Source organism: Canis lupus, chromosome 33, assembly GCF_003254725.2.
Source record: "Canis lupus dingo isolate Sandy chromosome 33, ASM325472v2, whole genome shotgun sequence".
Lineage (NCBI taxonomy): Eukaryota > Metazoa > Chordata > Mammalia > Carnivora > Canidae > Canis > Canis lupus.
Genome location: NC_064275.1, coordinates 24,863,554 through 24,883,980, shown reverse-complemented (window position 1 = coordinate 24,883,980; position 20,427 = coordinate 24,863,554). Strand labels below are relative to the sequence as shown.

Genomic DNA, 20,427 nt, shown 5'->3' with positions numbered 1-20,427 from the left:
GGACTAGAATCTTGTCTTATCACTGTATTCTTATAGCCTAGCCAAGTACAAGGTATATGGTAACAATTCAGTAAGTATTCGTTGAATAATGGTAAGAACATTATTATTTATTTTTAAGATACACTATGTTCCAGGCACTGTGCTCAATGTTCTCACCGTGCTCAATGATGAACTTAATTCTCACACCAGTGCTCCGAGACAGAGCGTACAGGTGGGTTAAATAAAATGCCCAAAGTTATACAGATGGGCAAAACACAACTGAAACAGTTCAGAGCTTATGCTCTCAACCTTTGTATTAAAACGAGTGGGTTTTAGTTTTCTTTTTTGTAAAATAAGGGGGTTGAACCAATTAAATCTCTCAAATGCTTTTATATTGATTCTGTTTCAAGGCTCTGCTGACTACCATGGTAAAAGATAAATGCCCAATTCAAACCCACAGGACATGTATTTCTTTTGTATGGCTCATGAGCTCCCTGAATTGTTTACAAAATTCTTGTGTATACATGCATATTCCACACCTTAGACGAAGAGAATTTATAATCTTTTCTTTCTTTCTTTCTTTCTTTCTTTCTTTCTTTCTTTCTTTCTTTCTTTCTTTCTTCTTTCTTTCTTTTTTTCCTTCTTTCTTTTTCTTTCTTTCTTTTTTTTTTTTTTGAGAGAGTTTATAATCTTACAGCAGCTTCTCCATAGGCAAAAAACCAAAGAATAAAATGAACAAAAATAAAAAATCAACCATTAATATGTATGAGCTGTACATTCTCCCTCTTACTTTTTCCTTCTTATTTTTTTCTGTATATACCTAGACCACACTAAACTTGACAGGGTCACAATGATGAACATATATTCAAAACATATCCTAGGGAAGGCATATTTATTGCATGGCCCAGGAATATTTTAGCTTTTAGATATCTCTCTCATTCTCTTTTTACAACCATGTCCAATGTTTATTCATAAATGTGCCTGACCTACCTGTAGATTATCACACATCTCTTGGCTGTATGTTAACCGTTGAATTTCAGTAGGAGAGACGAGATATAATGCCTGGCCTTCATTGGTAAAACAAAATGTCCGTGCTATCCTCATGTCTGTCAGTGGCAAATAATTAACATCCAACATTGGGCGAAGACTAGGTAGGCTGAATGGAAAAAAGCAAATCCACATTTCATATTCAAGTTGTTAGAAGCTTTAATTTCTCTGTGTAAAGTGAGCATATTCTTACATGAAAAGTTATTTTTATACCACTATTTTGTGGTTATTTCTTTTTATTCTCTTGAAGTCTCAGTGGTTAAAACAAAACAAAACAACAACAAAAAACCTAGACTTTCACATAAAATCATATATACACAAAAAATCATGGGCCCAGTCCTTTATCTTAATCCACACAGATACTTGGCAGATATCCTTGAAGATTGGATAAAATGCAGTGGCCAGCAGTTTCAGGATATTTTTTGCAGCATTTCCCAGGTTCCTACAATATGGTTATAGTGTTTGGTTATGGCAGAAACACCACAGCTAGAAAGTGTCTGACTACAGACTTGGGTCTACTGTCTCCTTTTAAGGCAGAACTCCCGAGTCTGAGGAGGTTATGCACTGATGGAGATGTAGAATGGATTCAGCTCACTGTGCCTGGCAATGGATTAGGCTTTGCTCCCCATTCCTCCAACACTCTCTATACACAGGATATGAAACTTACCTATGACTTAAGTCACCTGCACTGAAGGTATGATTAATAAATAAACATGGTTAAGGTTATAAGGGAATGAGAATAAGTTATAGGTAATAGATCAGGATTTGCTAGCCCAATGAATACCACTCATCTCAAGTGTCTTACCAAATGGCTATAGTCTTATCATAATGATGTAGCCCATGATTTTGCTTAAATATTCATCAGAATGTCCCTTTGGATACTGCCATGAGCTAATTTTGCAAACTACTGAGGAAAATAAGTCTCATTGCTTTTATTATTATTATTTTTGTCTCATTGCTTTTAAATCACACCTCTAATGCCAAAAGGAGGAAAATAGGCTTGTCATTAAATCTCAAGCTTTGAAATCATTCAACTGATTCTGATGTGCATAATGATTTTAAATTATCCCAGATAATAAAACCAGCACCTTGACAAAAGAATACTTATTTCTCTTATGAAAGTTTATAATTACAAGATAAGCTCTAGTACTTTTTCATATAAAATGGGACCTGAAATCTGTACAATTGGAATAAGTTTTCTATGAGGTTCTAGCACTATGCTGTCCAATGTGGTAGCCATTAGCCACTTACGGTTATTGAGCGGTTGAAATGTGGTTTGCATGAACTGGTGTTCTGTAAGTGTAAATTACATACTGGATTTCAAAGATTTATATGTTACAGCATTTCAAGTAATTAAGGTCTTTAGGATATGATTCCAAAACAAACCCAGTTAAACAGACTTCCATGATAGATTCAGTCAAATTAATGGGTGGAAAACAAACAAACAAACAAACAAATTAATGGGTGGTAGTGGGGGAAGGTATTCCAATGGACTTTTCTGATAAGCTACATTGTTTATGTAGCATAATAAAAGTAAGCCAAGAAAACAAAAATGGTGTAATTACTTTAGATAGGAAAAGGAAGAGTTATTCAATTGTTAATTACTAGGAATCAAGTGTTCTTAAAGCTGAAAGCTCTTTTGTTTTGTTTTGTTTTTGTTTTTGTTTTCTCCCTGTGGAGGGACACTTTACAAGGAAATAGTGTCACATAACTAACAGTGGTTCTCACTAAAAATGGCTTTCACAACTCAGTTTGAGAACTCATTTATAGATAAGCCTCTTCTATCTCTTTCTACTATTTTCTAGATCTTGGTACATTAGCAGATAAGCAATCATTAGCTACCTTCCAACTATCAGAAACCTAGCTCTTGAGAAGAATCGACTTAGTATAATTAATTTCTGATAGGATCTGGAAAGATCCAGAAAATCCTTAGTACAGGAGAATGATCAACTGGCAATGCCACTTTGAAGGATTCAGTTCTTCATGCCACATATTATTTCCTAGCCTCACCCAATATTACTAGAATCATTCCAAAATAACTTCCTTTCAAATATTTTTGAGATCCTCAGGAACACATGAAGATTTTCCACTAGGACATAATATTAAAGTAGCCATTATTATCTAAAGCAGCTTTTGCAAAGAACAGAGGAAGATCAGCGATAGCATCTTAATTCTCCTATTGCTATAACTCCTGTTGTTTTTTAAAATTCTATCATTCTTCATTTCTCAAGAAATTTACCTCATAAATGCAGATGGTAGCACATATTTATTTAGATGGAACTTAATTTTCAGATAACCCAATATCATTTGAGAAAACAAGATACAAAAAATTTGCAAAAACGGTAAATAATCACTATCAAGCTAAAAATCTCAATTGTGACAACAGTTTAATGTCTTTTAATTTAAAAGAAAAAATTAGAGTGACTAAATGAGAGCTTAGGGGAACTAAGGTGTGATACACATTTTTTTTTTCCCCTCGAATCTAAGGCATTCTAGAAGTCAAGTCATCATTTTCAAACAAGACTGGAATGATTTTCATGACAAATACCAAAATACAATTTGAGAAAGAGAAACCAGATAAGAAGAAAAAGAACCACAAATATTTATGAGAATGAGCAGACAATAAATGATTGTTTTTATTTTTTCAAAGCTTTCTCTACTTTTTCTTGGCTTACAAATCTACTCATGTCTCCCCTACTAAAGAAAATAAATATAACAGTAAAAACACTCTTGAAAATCTAGTTTTGCTACTGAACGACTTCCCTGTCTTTCATCTTTCTTTACCACAAAATTTCCTGAAAGAATAATCTCTATACCAGGGGTTGGCAAACTTTTTTGTTTGTTTGTTTTTGTTTTTTTCTTTGGCAAACTTTTATTAAAGCACCAGATAGTAAATATTATATAGGCTTTGTAGGTCATAGCGTCTGTTACAATTAATCCACTCTGCCCTGCCATGCAAAAGCAGCTAGACATTATGTAAACAAATGAGTGTGGCTGTGTTCCAAAAAAACTTTATTTATGGAAACTGAAATTTGAATTTCATATAATTTTCACATATTATGAAATATTCTCTGATTTTTTTCAACATCTTAAAATGTAAAATCTATTCTTAGCTCTCAGCCTGCACAGTATTAGATTAGGTGGAGGGCAGGAAAGACATGGTCTGTGGATGATAGTTTGTGAACTCCTGATCTATACTACTGCCTCTACTCCATTGAAAATTTAGTTTTTGCCTCCACCGTGCTCTCAAGATTTGCTTTCTCAAGGATCAGTAATATCCTGTTAAGTTGCCAGGCATATTGCTTTTTTCTTCTATTCAAATTCTTTGGCCTCTCTGCTATATCTGACTACCTCTTGACCATTGTCTTGGTGGTCTTCTATCTTTTATTTGGATTTCTTCTATCCTTTCATGAGTTATTCTTGTCCTTTTCCTATCTCTCTGATGACTTATCAATATCTTCTGCTGGATTTTTTTTTCTACATGAATATAGAGATATCCTCAAGTTTTTGTTCCCAGATAAGACTATTTCTCCTTTCTATACTATCTTCTTTGATGATCTCATGCAATGCTCTTTCACTAATGCATTTATTACATAGATGATTTTCAGAGTGAGATCTTCCATATTTTTCTAGGAGTCCAGACCTTAAATTGTTTGCCAAACTTCTTTGGGAATGGCTTAAAAGCACTTCAAATTTCAAGCACTCATTCTCAAACATCTCATTATCAGCTTTTCCAAATTCCCATGACTTTCCTATCTGCTAATGACATCATTATTATCCAAATTCATTAAATTATTTTAACCTTTAAATTCTCTTCTAATCTTCAGATTTAATGACCTCTACTGTCTTTCACAATCAATCAGTTTTACATTCAGCAAGTTTCCCTCAATTATTCCTCACACCTGTTTCAACTTTGCTTTCTAGATAGCTAACACTTAGTTCAGAAAACCATTTCAAGCTCTCCTTCCATGTGTATTTCCTAATGGATAAATGGAGCAGGTTAGCTACTAACTGATTATCATCAAACTCATTAGCCTGCCATCAAAGGTCCTCAATAATTTATGCCATCCACCTCTTCAGTTTACTTTCCTCCCAACATCTCCTTTTTTATAACATATACCAACTATGTCATGACTGAATTCTGAGGACTTAGTTTGTGTCTAGAAAATTCGACCCTATATTTCCTCTATTGGAATATATATAATTACTTGTGTATCTGTCTTATCTCTCCTAATTTAATAGTAAGCTTTTTAAGAACCACGACTACATTTTTACTAATTTTATAACAGGACTAGTATAATGCTTAACTGTAACAGTGATTTTTGGAACCGGGTGAAGTATTAAAATGAATGACAGTGACTTCTACATAGATTATGTTTATTAAGTGTTTGTTGAACTCATAAAATCATTAGGTAGTTAATTTTGTGTCTCATGAATTTTAATTTACTAACAGTATAATGAAATCTCTCACCTGATACCTTATTATAAGGTTGTCAAAGGGCATGAACCTCCAGTTACAAGATTATTAAATTCTGGGGTTCTAATGTACAGCATGGTGACTTATAGTTAACCATATTGTCTTGTATCCTTGAAGTTGCTAGAAGAGTAGATCTTAAAAGTTCTCACCACACACACAAAAGTGGTAACTGTGAGGTGATAGATATGTTAACTACCATTATTGTGGTAGTAACTTCACAATATATACCTATATCAAATAATCATGTTTTATATCTTAAACTTATACAATGTTATATTTCAATTGTAGTTATGACTTTTAATATACTGTTCAGTGCTAGTCTTACTCTTTCCTAGACTTTCAACTCAGGCAAATTTGAGCTTTAATTTATTAACATATGTAAAATGGAGGATGCAAATAATACTTGGTTTTCCTATGTCCTACAGAAACCTTAAGGACCAAATTAAACTCTGTATGTAAAGTTCTTGTGTGGACTATAAAACATAGAAAAAGTTAAGTTCATTTCTTTTCCTTAGAGTTTACTCATTTTTATTTTTTATGCCTACCATAGAATCTGGGGGTAACATGTTCAGTAAATGTGAATTAATGTGTTAATGACAAGAAAAATCACTTGTTCCTTAGATTCCTTGAAATCAATTAAAATATATTTTTCATTCACAATGTAAAGCATTTTTAGCAAAAGCAAAAAATAAAAAAAGGTATAAACCACATAGTCTCCTCAAATCGGCAAACAATAAAACATTCACAAAACATAATGAAGCAATGATCTTAGGTTGCTTCTTGATTGCACATTACACATATACTTTTCAGAATTGTACCTTGGTCACACTGTTGTGATTACCAGATAATTTATAAAGAAGGCAAGTACCTCATTATCATGATATGCCCATTGGCACAAAAGCATGCCAAGCAGGCACTGTTACACATGACCACCACATCTGCTTGCAGTATAAAAGATGTCTCGGTGATGTTATGAACATAAAGACAAGTCTGAGAAGGCAGTGAGAAGACTTTGGCTTGTTTTTCTGAGCAGATTATTGTATACTGATGATCTCCTATTTCTTGGGATGGAGAGGGGCAGTTCATGACCAGTTTCCTTCTCCAAGATTTTTCATTTTCATCTATGTTGTTTGGATCCCTCCAAACTTCATATGGCGGTTGCATTAATCCGCCATTTCGGTCCATACAGGAGAATGCTAGCACAGCTCCTTTCAGTGAGAGGAATGTACCTATAAAAACAATTTCATATCACTGGCATGTGAAATTCTTTCTAAAACAGTTGTTATTCATTTATGGGCAATAAATGTTTTATAATAATAGTTTATATCTATAGTATCATAATATTGCAGTAATATATATATAAATCAGTAGATTTGCGAGTTCATCACTTGCGACAATTTGGCATCATAGAATGTTAGGTCTAAAAGGGGCCTAAGATATCAACTTGTCAAATCCTTTCATTTTATTAATAAAAAATGGAGACCCAGAACAATGATGAGACTTGGGCCATGTCACATGGCAAGTTAGTGATTGAGCCTGGATTAGAACTCATGTTTCCTATTTTCTAAGCCAGTATTCTTTTACCATACATATATTCCTCCCTTTAACATCCCTTTTCAAAAAACACATTTTAGAAAATTTACAATTTTCATTTATTGAAATAAGTTCAACTGAAAAAAATCATGCCATCTGATTCCATTCTCTTATTTCTTAGGCTCATTTACTAGAAAATGGTTTTTTCTTCTTCTGAAATTAAACACCTAGAATGAATTTCATGAAATTTTAACATACAGAGTTCATACTAGCAATTCTGATTCTATTAAAAAATTATTTGGCTCTTAAGCAGGCTTATGCATCTTTATATGGAAAAGAAGTTTTTACTCACCTGGATTCTCCAAGTTTGAATATTCATGCCCGATTATTACCTATAGGTATTTTTACCAGTCCCAGAGGACAGGATACTACAAAGCTTAGGAGGTAACTTGAGATAGATTGACCGTTGGACATTACCAAACTTTCCCCTAAGTAATGCCCAAGTAGCCTTTCCTTTCCTTTGTCCTCTAACATCTTGTAGAGAGAGTAAGGGGATTAACCCAGGCTGATATGCCTCAAGAGTATACATATAGCAGATACTTGAAAAAGAAAGGATGATAAATAAAAATACATTCCACTTAGAAAGTACTCTACTATTTAAATTACTTAAAACGTATCAAATTTAAAATAAATGTTTAGATGATTTAACATCCCAGTTGTATTTTAAAATCCACTCCCAAACTAAGAAGCCTATAAATGTCTTAGAAAGGTAAGTGAAGAAGGTAGGAGAGCAGAGTTTAGCGAGTTTAGCCCCTTCAGTCTGAGAGTTGAGGAAGAAAAGAACAGCTATTGCATGATGGAAAAAAAAAAAGACAAAAGCATTAGAGTTTTACTTGGTATGAGGAAGGTTTTGAGAATAGAGTGATGTAATTCAATTTGCACTTAACAGGATCACTCTTCCTGCTGGCCATATCCTAAAGGGCATCAAGATTGGACAAAGGGAGAACAGTTAATAGGTTAGTACAATAAATCAAGGCAAGAAATGGATAGAGGTTTCCTCCAATCAGGTGGTAACAAAGGAAGTAGCAAAAAATTATCAGAATCTGAGGATAATATAAAGGTCAAACCAACAGAATTTGCTAATAAACTGGACTTAGAGTGTGAAAGAAACATAGTGTTCCAGGATGATTCTAATGTATGTGACCTGAGAAACTGGAAGGATGGAACTGCCATTAACAGATATGGGAAAGAATACAAGGAAAAAGAAAGGAATACCAGGAACTCAGTTTGGGACATGTTAAGTTTGAGATGCTTATTTAGACATCTAAGTGGGTTTTTTTCTTAATTTTTTTTTTTTTTTTTTTTTAATGATTGAGAGAGAGGCAGGCAGAGGGAGAAGCAGAATCCATGCAGGGAGCCCGACGTGGAACTCGATCCCGGGTCTCCAGGATCACGCCCTGGGCTGAAGGCAGCACTAAACTGCTCGAGCCACCTGGGCTGCCCTCTAAGTGGATTTTAAATAACTAGATAGCTATGTCAGAAATTTCAAGATGGTTCCAGACTATAAATACAAATATATGACCCATCAGATTATCAATGGCACTTAAAGTCATGAGGCTGGTTGATTTCATTTTGTCCTTGAATATAAATAGAAAATAAAAAAGGTTTGAGTCAGTTTGGGGGCATTCTGATGTTTTAAGCCCAGTGAAATGAGAAGGAACCAGCAAAGTGGACTGAGAAGGAATGGCTAGAAAGGTAGGAAGAAAAGTAGGTGAATATACTGTTCTAGAATCCAAGTGAAGTAAACTGTGTAATATGTGCTGGTATGTCAAGTAAGATGTGGTCCGAGAACTGACCTTTGGATCTAGCATGAAGTCAGTGGTGACATAGGTAGAGATTTTGACTGATTGATATGGGAGAAAGCTTGATTAGAATAGAAATGAGAGAATGGGAGAATAAAATTGGAAATAGTGAATATAACACATTTCGAGGAGTTTTGCATTAGAGAAAGATAAATGAAATGGAGCATTATAGAAGGATACATTAAAGAGAGTTTTTCACTTTTATTTATTAAATATTTTATTTTTTAAGTAACCTCTACATCCAACGTAGGGCTTGAATTCCCAACCCTGAGATCAAGAGTCACATACTCTACCAACTGAGCTAGTTAGGCACTCTAAGTGTTTCTCTCTTAATGGGAGAAAGAACAGCATGTTTGTTGATCTAGCAGAAAGATCAGTATCTATTATCATTATAATTACATAATTAGGTGTAATAATATAGATATAATAACATAACTATATAAAGGAAACAGATGAAAAGTTGCTGGATTGACTTTCTTGAGTGTACAGTAGAGAGGTTGGCCAAGTTGAGAGCTTACAGTTAGTCATAGTAACTGGAGAGAATATAGAGACCATGAAGATATAAGCAGGTTGGTAGTGGTTACCTGTGTGTTTCAATTTTCTTAGTGAAAGAGGACACGTGGTCATTAGCTGACATTGAAAACAGCAGAGGAAGTATTGAAGGTTTGAGGAGAGTGAATAAACTATAATTGTTCAAGAGCGTGGGTGAGAGGACTAGGGAAAAATAGTAAATATAATTACCCAGCAGCATAGGAGCCTAGTTGATTTATTTCAAAATGAGACTATTTATTGTGGTTATATATTTTTCTCTAGCCATATTCAGCCACACAGGTATAGAAATAAAGTAGGTAGAATTAAATTTAACCAGAATTGTGATTAAGTTGAATGTGTAATACTGTGATTTATAAATAAACATATATTTGGTCTTTATTCTGTGTCTGACATAGAGTCCCTAAAACTCTTGGAATTTCTAAATGAGGGGGCAATACAGGTGTCTTTTATTATATTAATAAGGTGACTTTGGGACCTCACCTAAGGATGGGGCTGGTTGCTAGATGGACCATTGTGATTAGGGGGTTGGTACTTTCAGTACTTTCCATTCCCCACCTCTGGGGAAGGAAGGGAGGAGGCTGGAGATCGAATTCAATCACCAGTGGTCACTGATTTAGTCAATCATGCCTATATAATAAGGCCTCCATAAAATTCTAAAGGAAGGGGTTTTGAGAGCTTCTGGGTTGGTGAATAGGCGCAGGGGGAGTGACGCTTCTGGAGAAGGCTTGGAAATTCTGTGTTCTTTTCTACATACCTTATTCTACTCATGTCTTCCATCTGGATGTTCATCTGTATCCTTTTATAACAAACAGGTACATGGTAAGTAAACAGTTTTCCTGAGTTCTGTGAGCCACTCTAGCAAATTAATTGAACCCAAGGAGGGGTTATGGGAACCTCAGATTTGTAGCCGATGGGTCAGAAGCACAGGTAACAAACTAGACTTGCTATTGGTGTCTAAAGGAAGGAGAGGGGGCAGTTTTATGGAGCTGAGCCCTTAACTTGTGGGATCTGATAGTTATCTCTAGATAGTGTCAGAATCAAGTTAAATTGGGACACCCAGCTGGTGTTGTGAAGAATTTCTTGCTATGGGGAAAAAATCTCTATACAGCTGATGTTGAAAGTGTTGTGTGTGGAAGTAGTATGAAAGTAAAAGAGACACACAGGACAAACACAGAAGGAGGAAGCACTAGGTTTTTCCCTACACAGGAGCCAACAGATTGTAGTTTTTTCCATCCCAGCGTAAAGTTCATTTGTAGAATCAGCATCACCTGGGAGCTTGTTAAAAATGCAAATCCTCAAACTCTACCCCAGACCTACTGAATTGGAAATTCTGGGGGTGGGGACCAATAATCTCTGTTGTAACAAACCCTCTAAGTGATTCTGATACAGACTAAAGGGAGAACTACTGGGAATGGATAATCTTAATGTGCTTTTCCACTCTAAAATTCAATGACTTAGTGCACTTCAAATTTTCATATCATTGAATTTGTTGTCAAGAGAACCACAGTAAATTAATATGAAAAGTTTCCTTAAAAAAGAGAAGTGGGCTTTTCTTTGTTGAGAGGTTTTTGATTGCTGATTCAATCTCCTTCTTATAGATCTGTTCAGATTTTTATTTCTTCATGGTTCAGTCTTAGTAGGTTTTATGTTTCTAGGAATTTATCCATTTCTTTTGGGTTGTCCAATTTATACGCATATTATTGTTCATAGTACTCTTTTAGGATCTTACAATTATGCTTTCTCTCTTTTCCAAGGTTATTAATAAAACACATCTGAACCTAGCTTCATAGTTTACTCTTTTATATAGCTCTTTTTTAAAAATACTTTTTTTAGAGCAGTTTTAGGTTTATAGAAAATTGAGAGGGTAGTACAGAGTTCCCATAGGCTCCCTTTGTCCTTTATTATTAATACTTTGTATTAGTGTGGTACATTTGTTACAATTGGTGAGCTGATATTGATATTAACTAAAGATTTTAAAAAACAGGAGAATAATGACAGAAAACTGGAGAAGACAGGTTCCCATTACAAAGCTTTAAATAGATAAGGAAAAGCTTTGTAAATATTTACTAACCAGATACCATATTATTAAGTTAAATCTCTACTTATTTTGTAATTTGCCGTCATTTTTAGTCTATGTCTGTTTGTTAAGAATGGTAAAGGACTTTCCTATAATATTGAGAGATCTCTTAAATTAGTTCCAGATCTGTTTATTTCTAGGTTTGTGACATAGAAAGCCATATTTATATGTTAGAATATCTCTTAGAAAATTGTCTTCCAGGGAGGAAAAACTGAATGAAAAGTCATCAAGGAGAAAAACCATGAGAGACTCTTAACTATAGGAAACAGAGTTGCTGGAGGGAAGGTTGATGGGGGGGATGGGGTAATTGAGTGATGGGCATTAAGAAGGACATGATATGATGAGCATTGGGTGTTATACGTAACTGATGAATTATTGAACACTACATCATAAACGAAGTATGCACTCTATGCTAGCTAACTGAATTTAAATTTAAAAAATTGTCTTCCATATATGGTTGTAAACTTGGGTACACAGGATTTAGATTTTCACCTTTAAACTTATGAGGAATGCCTAGCAAATATTATGTGTCCAATTTGGATAACAATTTATTGTGTTAAATAGTGGATTGAATTAATGTTTAATAATTATTACCTCACTGATGTGGCTCTAACTCAACCAGTATAAAAGAATAGTTCCTTAAAATTAGGAATATAATAAAAGATATTTTCTCATCATGAAGTATGTTTACAATTAAAGTGGCTCTAACAGATTAACTTTTAAAACATAATGCATTTGATGGGCTGAATTGTGTCCCCACCAAATTCATAGGTTGAAAGCCTAAACCTTAGTAACTCAGAAGGTGACTATATTTAAGATAGTCCCTTTAAAGAAATGATTGAATTAAAAGGAGGTTGTTAGAGTGGGCCTTAAGCGGGACTGACTGGTGTCCAAGAAGAGATGAGGATACACAGGGAGACACCAGTGGTACGTGCACACAAGGATAGTCATGGTGAGGACATGGTAAGACTGGCTATCTACAAGCCAAGGACAGAGGCCTCAGAAGAAACCAGAATTGCTGATACCTTGGCCCTCTAGTCTCCAGAAATGTGAGAAAATCAATTTTTTGTTTAACACACACACACACACACACACACACACATACACATACACACATACATTTATCTAAGTTTGCCACATTAGAGAGCTGAATATTCTACCTAGAATAAGTAAAAATCTATAAGAATTTAGCACACCAGTTAACAAAATATAATTCACTGTGATCTAGCATTCTCTATATATGTATTCTTTTAAAATAAAATTTCTTATCCTATATACTAATAAAATTCTTTATTTTTTTTTACTTAAAAACTATCTGAAAAACATACATAGGAAATACGAAATAAGTTATTGAGAAGAACAAGTTTTAAAATATTCAAAGGAAGAGCACAAGGAATCAGTCATCTCCTCTTTGGAAGGAAAGATAATTCAAGTAGGAAGAAAATATAACATATGCTTTAGCAACAGTATGCATAACTTATGTCAAATTCTTTAGGCACTAGGATTAAAAGGAAAGAAATTGTGTGGCATGTCTTTGAAACAAGATGGGAAGGTTACCAAGGACTTTAGGAAGCCATGTCAGGTCAGAGTGCTTTTAGATTAATCTGAGTTCTTCAGGAATGATAAAAAACATTCATAGGCTCTGACCTGGCATGGAACTTTGGAGAAATACTTCTTTAAATACTTTAACTTTTTTTTTTAAATTTTTTAATTTATTTATGATAGTCACATAGAGAGAGAGAGAGAGAGAGGCAGAGACACAGGCAGAGGGAGAAGCAGGCTCCATGCCCCGGGAGCCCGACGTGGGATTCGATCCCGGGTCTCCAGGATCGCGCCCTGGGCCAAAGGCAGGCGCCAAACCGCTGTGCTACCCAGGGATCCCTAAATACTTTAACTTTTGTATTAAGGTTTTCCTTAGTATTTTTCAGAAAACTTTTCCCCAAGTCATTGTTTAGGTGGGCAGTTTCAGTTTCCTACTATAGAAATAATTATTTTATTCTAAGGAATGGTAATTTGCTGTATGACAGGAGTTGGAATAATATATGATTTATGAAATTTTCAATAGTTTCCAATATACAGAATACTTACAATCTTTATTCCAGATCAATACAAATTAATGTTATATATTATCTTATATCTAAATGTGAAAAAGGACCAATTAAGGAATAAATAAAAAGTCTTACCACTTGGCAATACCATGACTGGCTCTGTAAATCTTTGTTCATCTGCTGAAGGTAGGTTCAGGGAGATGATTAACACCATTCCCAGACTAGTTCCAACAAACAAACAAGGGGAGACTGTAGGGTCATTTTTCCGAGCAAAGGACTCCATGAAGTATAGTGCTGTAATTGCTTCTTTTGAATCTTTGTCAATACTGGAGATGCTAGAGCTCCTAGAACGATTATAAGAATTTTCTCGGCTTTCTATAGTAGTGTAAAAAAACAAAAATTAAGTGTTAGTGTATTTCCATAATAAGTAAAGTCAGATTTAGTACATGAAAACCAAAATTATGAAGGGGAAGTGGAATTTGATTCCTTGTTGACTAATCTGGAAGACAGCTTGTCCAGTTCACCAGCTTATTTTGATAATGAAGAGACTGAAGTCTAGAAATGTAAATCATAAACTTAGGCAGAGCTGGGGCTGGAACTTGGGTCTCCAGAGTTCCAGTGTACCATGTTTTCTCCCTATATTTTCACAAATTAGTTGAAATTTTCTAATCTGGAAAAAAATTGTCTGAGTAGTCAAAGTTATAAGAATTTCTGGTACCATTTTAATTATGCTTCCCTTCTACCAACTGTTGAAAATATTCCTGATGATTTCTTGGCAGTTCCCACCTACTGACAACATTATGGCTACTTACAAACTCACAAATGTTCTTGGTGAATACATTTCCCTACCTGACACAATTTTTGTTTTCACTATATTTGGAGTAACTACAGTCATAAAAATTGGAGTATTTACCAAGGTTAAAGAGCAAATGCTATATCCCTGAACTACTTTCAGGCTACCTACCTTGAATCCAAATCCAGTTCTAACTTTGCCTAGGATCAAATGAGAAGCTGTAGACAGCGCCATTCTCATTGTTAATGGTAATCTTTCTGAGAGGGATTCAGGCCACCTAAAGGAAGCAGGATGGTTTAAAGTTTTCCTGCTCATCAACACTCATACATGTGCACACTCCAATAAGTATAAATGCACCCCCCTCAGTTAACTACCATTAGGAATGTTTTGTTTTTATAATCGCTCCAAAGTTCAAGTTCCTCATATTCTTTTTACCACTGCATTCACTCCTTTTCTTTCTTGATAGGTACAAGTGTGACTCATTTTTATAAAAAGAGATTAAATATAAGTTCCTTAGATTCTCCTTTTTCTAGAAAGCAAAATATAGTATTCCTGATTCCCCCTTTTTATCCCTTAGAATTTGTAAAGATAATTATTTGTAATAAAACTTAGAGATGCAAAGGAGCTTGAATATAATCTATATAATTTTGTAGATTTGGAGACAGAGACATAGAGTTAAGCAACTATCCCAGAATCCAGTACAAGTTAGAGGCAGAAATGTCTAAAACTTAAAATTCTCAATCAAGTGATTAAGAGTGCTACTTCTATAACCTTTACATTTTGCTTCTATTATAAAATTTCTAGCTAATATGCTTTAAAAGATTTTCTGTTTGTGGTTCATCAACATTCAAGTTTGTTACTCCTATACCTGTCTGAGAGATAACATTATCTGCATGTCCATGAACCAGATTTAGTATGGTATAATTTTTTAATTTTTGTTATTTTTTGAGAAGTGGTAAATGGGGAAATTACTACCACATTGCTTGAGAAGTGATAAATGGGGAAATACTTTGTAGGATAGAATTACCATAGAAAATCTTCTAAGATAATTTTTTCCTGTATCTTTCCCCAAAATTCTTTGTCAGCAAGACTGTTAGTACTAAGCTACAAGATTCCTTTTTTTCCTCCCTCTCTAACCATCTCTGGCCTTTGAGCTCTTATACTTTAATCTCTGCTCCAACACTCATCCCATAAGTAAGCAATTAATCCTTCCTTTTAAAAACATGAAGAGGAAGATTGCAAAGTTTAGTACTTAAGATCTTGCCTTTTTCTTTTCTTTTCTTTTCTTTTCTTTTCTTTTCTCTTTCTTCTTTTCTCTTTCTTTTCTCTTTTCTTTTCTTTTCTTTTCTTTTCTTTTCTTTTCTTTTCTTTTCTTTTCTTTTCTTTTCTTTTCTTTTCTTTTACTTTATTTATTTCCCAAAACAGAAGTGGGGGAGTGGCAGGTAGGGGGAGAGGGGTAGCCAAGCAGGGAGCCAGAGGCATAGCTGGGTTCCAGGACCCTGGGATCATGACCCTAGCTGAAGATAGATGGTCAACTGACTGAGCCAGCCAGGCATCCTACGATCTTGCCTTTATCTTGGTCACATTCTCTTGACAATTAAGGAAATTAGGCTTGCAAGACATTAAATAACTATCCACAGATAGAGACACTAAAAGGCTTGCTATTGAGATGGAAGAAAGCTCTCAATTATTGCTGGTAGTATAGAGAACTGTTTAAGGCATAGGCCTCTCTTTGTACAGAGGAGCTGTTTACCAAAAAGCAGAGCCATTCTGATTTTAGCGATGAAGGAGGAGGTACAGTAAGGAATGGATTTGGAGTCACGGCCACAGCTTGACCAGACTGTTACTCATTGCCTAGGGTTGACTATAGGTTTTTTTTTTTTTTTTGGTTGACTATAGTTTTAAATACACAAGACCTACATCCATTGTCCTCTAGCTCCTGTTTTCATGGCATATCAAATTTTAATTATATCCACAAAAATTTGCATGTTTAACTTACCTTCTGTTGTGACTGGTAAAGAAATTTCCATGCAAGCAGCTGATTGTGCTTTCCGAAATGGTGGTCTTCCAGGACCCCAGCGATTTACTTTTGAAACATCAGCACTGGATAGACGTTTTCCAGAAGTGCAACTCTGAGAGGTTGGACTTGTGCAGTGTCCATTTACATGATCTGTAGCAAGAGGAAAAAGGCAACATAAATACAATAATTAAATCTTCATAAAAAGGAATCCAAATGTAGATTAATAAATGAAGAGTGAGAATTCCTTTTTCTTCAAACCATATAAAGATGGCTAAGTCTGTGCTATTTTAAGATTTAGTCACATTTTTAGTAGTGAGCCAAAAATTTCATAAGATTTTTATTACATGTAAGTTCATTTTTAATATTTGGCTAATTAACATAGCTTAAAATTTATTCTCTGTCCACATTAAGTGTTGTACCATTTAATGGCAATACAAAATAGGTTACAATATTCAACTTTCTTTTGCATAATTTAAATATATACCTATTTATATAAGTTTTGGAAGTACTTCAAGTACTTGGAGTGGAATAGAAGCATCTTACTATGCAGTTGAGAATGATACTTAAGAATATTGATTTTTACAGCCAGATTTCCTGGGCTCAAATCCCAGTTCTACCATTTACAAGTTGCACAAATTACTGAAGTCCTCATACTTTAGTTTCCTTTTCTATAAGTGGGAATATTATCTACATCTTGGAGTTTTTGTGGTAATTCATGTCTCATGCCAGAACACTTCTTGGCATATGGCAAATTCTGAATGAAAATTATTACTGTCATTCTTGTTCCAGCTATTTAAACTGCTCATGTCTAAGACAAATAGTACTATTTATTTAGAGCTTATGAGTTTAACACTGTTTTGATATAACTAAAACTTAGAGATAATACAACTAAAAATAGGTCTTTTCTAATTGCTGATATATATAATATTTGAAACGAATTCTCATAGTTCTGTAATATTCAGAATACACTTATTTTTTAAAAGATTTTTATGTATTTATTCATGAAAGACAGAGACAGAGAAAGGCAGAGATACAGGCAGAGGGAGAAGCGGGATTCTCACAGGCAGCGTGATGTGGGACTCAATCCCAGGACTCTGGGATCACTCCTTGGACCAAAGGCAGAGGCTCAACTGCTGAGCCACCCAGGCATCCCATCAGACTACATTTAAAAATGTACTTTGGTCATTCAAAGAACAATAAACTTAAATGGAGAAGAATCATGTTTAATGTCCATATGGTATCAGATGTTTACTCCATTATAGCCTTTTTGTATTATAGTTTGTCCATTTCCTGGGTTTCCTTGCAGCTAGTGCAAGAATAACAATTAGATTTCACTGTTAATATGCATTAGTGTCTTTTATTATTTTTTAAAAAGGAGAGTTAATATATTATCAAATGCTTAAATGTCAGACACTTCATATACGTTACCCTATAATCATCACAACAGTCCTGCAAGGGTAGATGCTTTATTGTCCTGATTTTGCAGTTGAGGAAACTGAAGCTCAGAAAAAAGGGTTTGGAAAGTTGTCTAATATTATACAAATAGTTTTCATGGAGGCAGGATTCTGAACCAGATTTTCTCATTTAGTGTCTATATGCTTAAAAACTGGGCCACAGAGCCAGCTAAAGGATGTGGTAAGGGGTAGTGATTTTTGAAGACCTCTTTAGTGGAGTTTAGGAGTGTCCTGTGTAATGCACATTGAGATCCATGCCTGGATCCATTAACACAAATCTCAGGAATCCTAGATGGAAAGGCAGAAATATCCCTCAATGAGTTAGTCATAGGGAAGCTGAACTCAAGAGCTCTACCCCTCCTGCACTATCAAATGTAGTCTTATAAATAGGAAAAACACTGAGAGCAACAGCTGGCATTAACAAAGACTTAGAATGAATTTAGAAATGGTGACTTTGGGAGCACCTGGGTGGCCCAGTCAAGCATCTGATTTGATTTCAGCTCAAGTCTTGATCTCAGGGTCATGAGTGCATGCCCTGTATTGGGCTCCATGCTGGTCATGGAGCCTACTTAAGGGGAAAAAAGAGAAAATCTGGGGGTACAGATTGTAAAAATAAGCCCCCTACTGGGTATGTCTGTTAGGAAAAGTTGCCCCTTCAATCAGGCATGACACCCTGGTTGGAGGACAAGTTGGTTTGTTAATTGACTTAATGTTGATTAATTGATTAATTTGTTTTAGCAGGAAAAGAATTTATTAAAGGATATTAGGCAGCTCAAAATCTCAAGAAGAACCTGTAAGTTATACTCAGAAGCTTTACAGACCAAAAGAGTACCCAACCATACTGGAGTTACTGTTTTAGTAAAAAACTATGGTTAGTGGCTCAGCACTGATGATGCTGGAGCTAGAATGCTAGGAGCTGTGCTATTGTTGGCCTGGTACAGCAGGACATCTCCACTATCATAATCACCAGACCTGAGGTTTATATAATTTTTAATTGGTCTTTTAGTGTTTTTTGAGTATCACCATTCTCTACCATTTTGCTGACATTTTGAGGTTTTTAAGCCCTTATTTTTAGGATTTTTTTTCTGAGGAATTTAAGCTGAAGATCTGGATGGACTAAATCACAGGCTTTCCCTTGATCAGCTTATTATTTTCTCCAGTTTCAATTTGATTCTTCTATAGCAACATTTACATAGCTATGATTTTGTTGTCAAAGCTAAAGGTACTTTGAATGAACACAGGTTTATGTACCTTGAGTTTAATGTTTAGTTTCTGAAATACAAAGTTTCAAAGAGCTTCTTCCTCTTTATTTCTCCATAATTACCCATTTGTTCAAGTTTAATTCATAATTTGTTCATTTAAGTAGATGTTTAAAACTATTTGGGGCCAACTTTATAGTTTTAGGAAAAATAATCTCTTACTGAAAACATGGCCTTAGGCTTTGTCAGTAATGAATAGAATGTTTTAATTGGTAATAACTATTTTTAAAATTTCAGCTTCAATGAGGTATAACTGACATATAAAATTATAACGTATTTTAAGTGTATAACGTAATTATGGAAAGTATTCCTACCATCTATTTAATTAACATGCCCATCATTTCACATATTTATTTTTGGGGGAGAACATTTAAGTTCTCTCTTAGCAAATTTCAATTATACATTGCAATGTTGTCAATGAAGTCATCATGTTTTCCATTAAATTCTCAGAACTTATGCATCTTATAGCTCAAAGTTTGTACCCTTTCACAAACCTTTCCCTATTTTTCCCTACTCCCCAGGTTCTGGCTACCATTTTTCTACTCTGTTTCTGTGAGCGTAGTAACTTTTATTTTTTTAGGGATTCAACATATAAGTGATACCATGCAGTATTTGTCTTTCTCTGTCTGGCTTATTTCAATTCACATAATGCCCTCAAGGTCCATCCATGTTACAAACAGCAGGATTTCCGTCTTTCTCATGGCTGGATAATATTTCATTGTATATATGTATATACCACATCTTTATCTAGTCAACCACTGACAGGCACTTTGGTTGTTTCCCTATCTCTACTATTGTAAACAATGCTGAAATGAACATCGAGTGCAGACAGCCCTTCAATGTATTGTTTTCATTTCCTTTGGATAAATACCTATAAGTGAGATTGTTAGATTATATGGTAGTTCTATTTTTAATATAACTCCTGTATGTTAAGGGCTAGATGGCTCATTTGTACAAGCATACCCTGAATGCCCCTGTTAATCATTATCTTGAGAATGTATAGATCCCATGCATCTTCTGTTTTTTTCCACAAGCAAGATATGTAGAAAATGTGTTGTTCAGCATTTCAGGTCAAGGGCTCCTGGATTGGCCAATTTTAGGTATCTATTCAGTAATGCAGAATGTCCGGGTGGCAGGCTTTTATCTCCTTGGAACATTAGTCATGCAAGGAGGTGCAAAGCTACCGAGAAATGCTAGGATAATTGCTACACTATAAAAGCTTGCTGCATTGAATTTCCAGCAGCAGATGCTTTGTTCAGTTGACCACTCCTGGACTCCCTGTACTTAAGTTCCCTCAATAAACCTAGGTTTCAATTGCTGTCTCTG

At 34.7% G+C, this 20,427-nt stretch overlaps 1 protein-coding gene across 6 annotated transcripts in view; it reads right to left on the bottom strand.

Moving 5' to 3' along the window:
• Positions 1–20,427, bottom strand: part of STXBP5L (syntaxin binding protein 5L) — a 381,900-nt gene that overhangs the window by 12,625 nt on the left and 348,848 nt on the right. For all 6 annotated transcript variants that reach the window (XM_025475838.3, XM_025475864.3, XM_025475854.3 and 3 more), the window contains 4 exons: positions 16,368–16,538; positions 13,711–13,950; positions 6,372–6,732; positions 970–1,135 (listed from right to left, as the gene is read on the bottom strand). In XM_025475838.3, the coding sequence (XP_025331623.1) occupies positions 970–1,135; positions 6,372–6,732; positions 13,711–13,950; positions 16,368–16,538 (938 nt within the window). The remainder of the gene's footprint in view (positions 1–969; positions 1,136–6,371; positions 6,733–13,710; positions 13,951–16,367; positions 16,539–20,427) is intronic.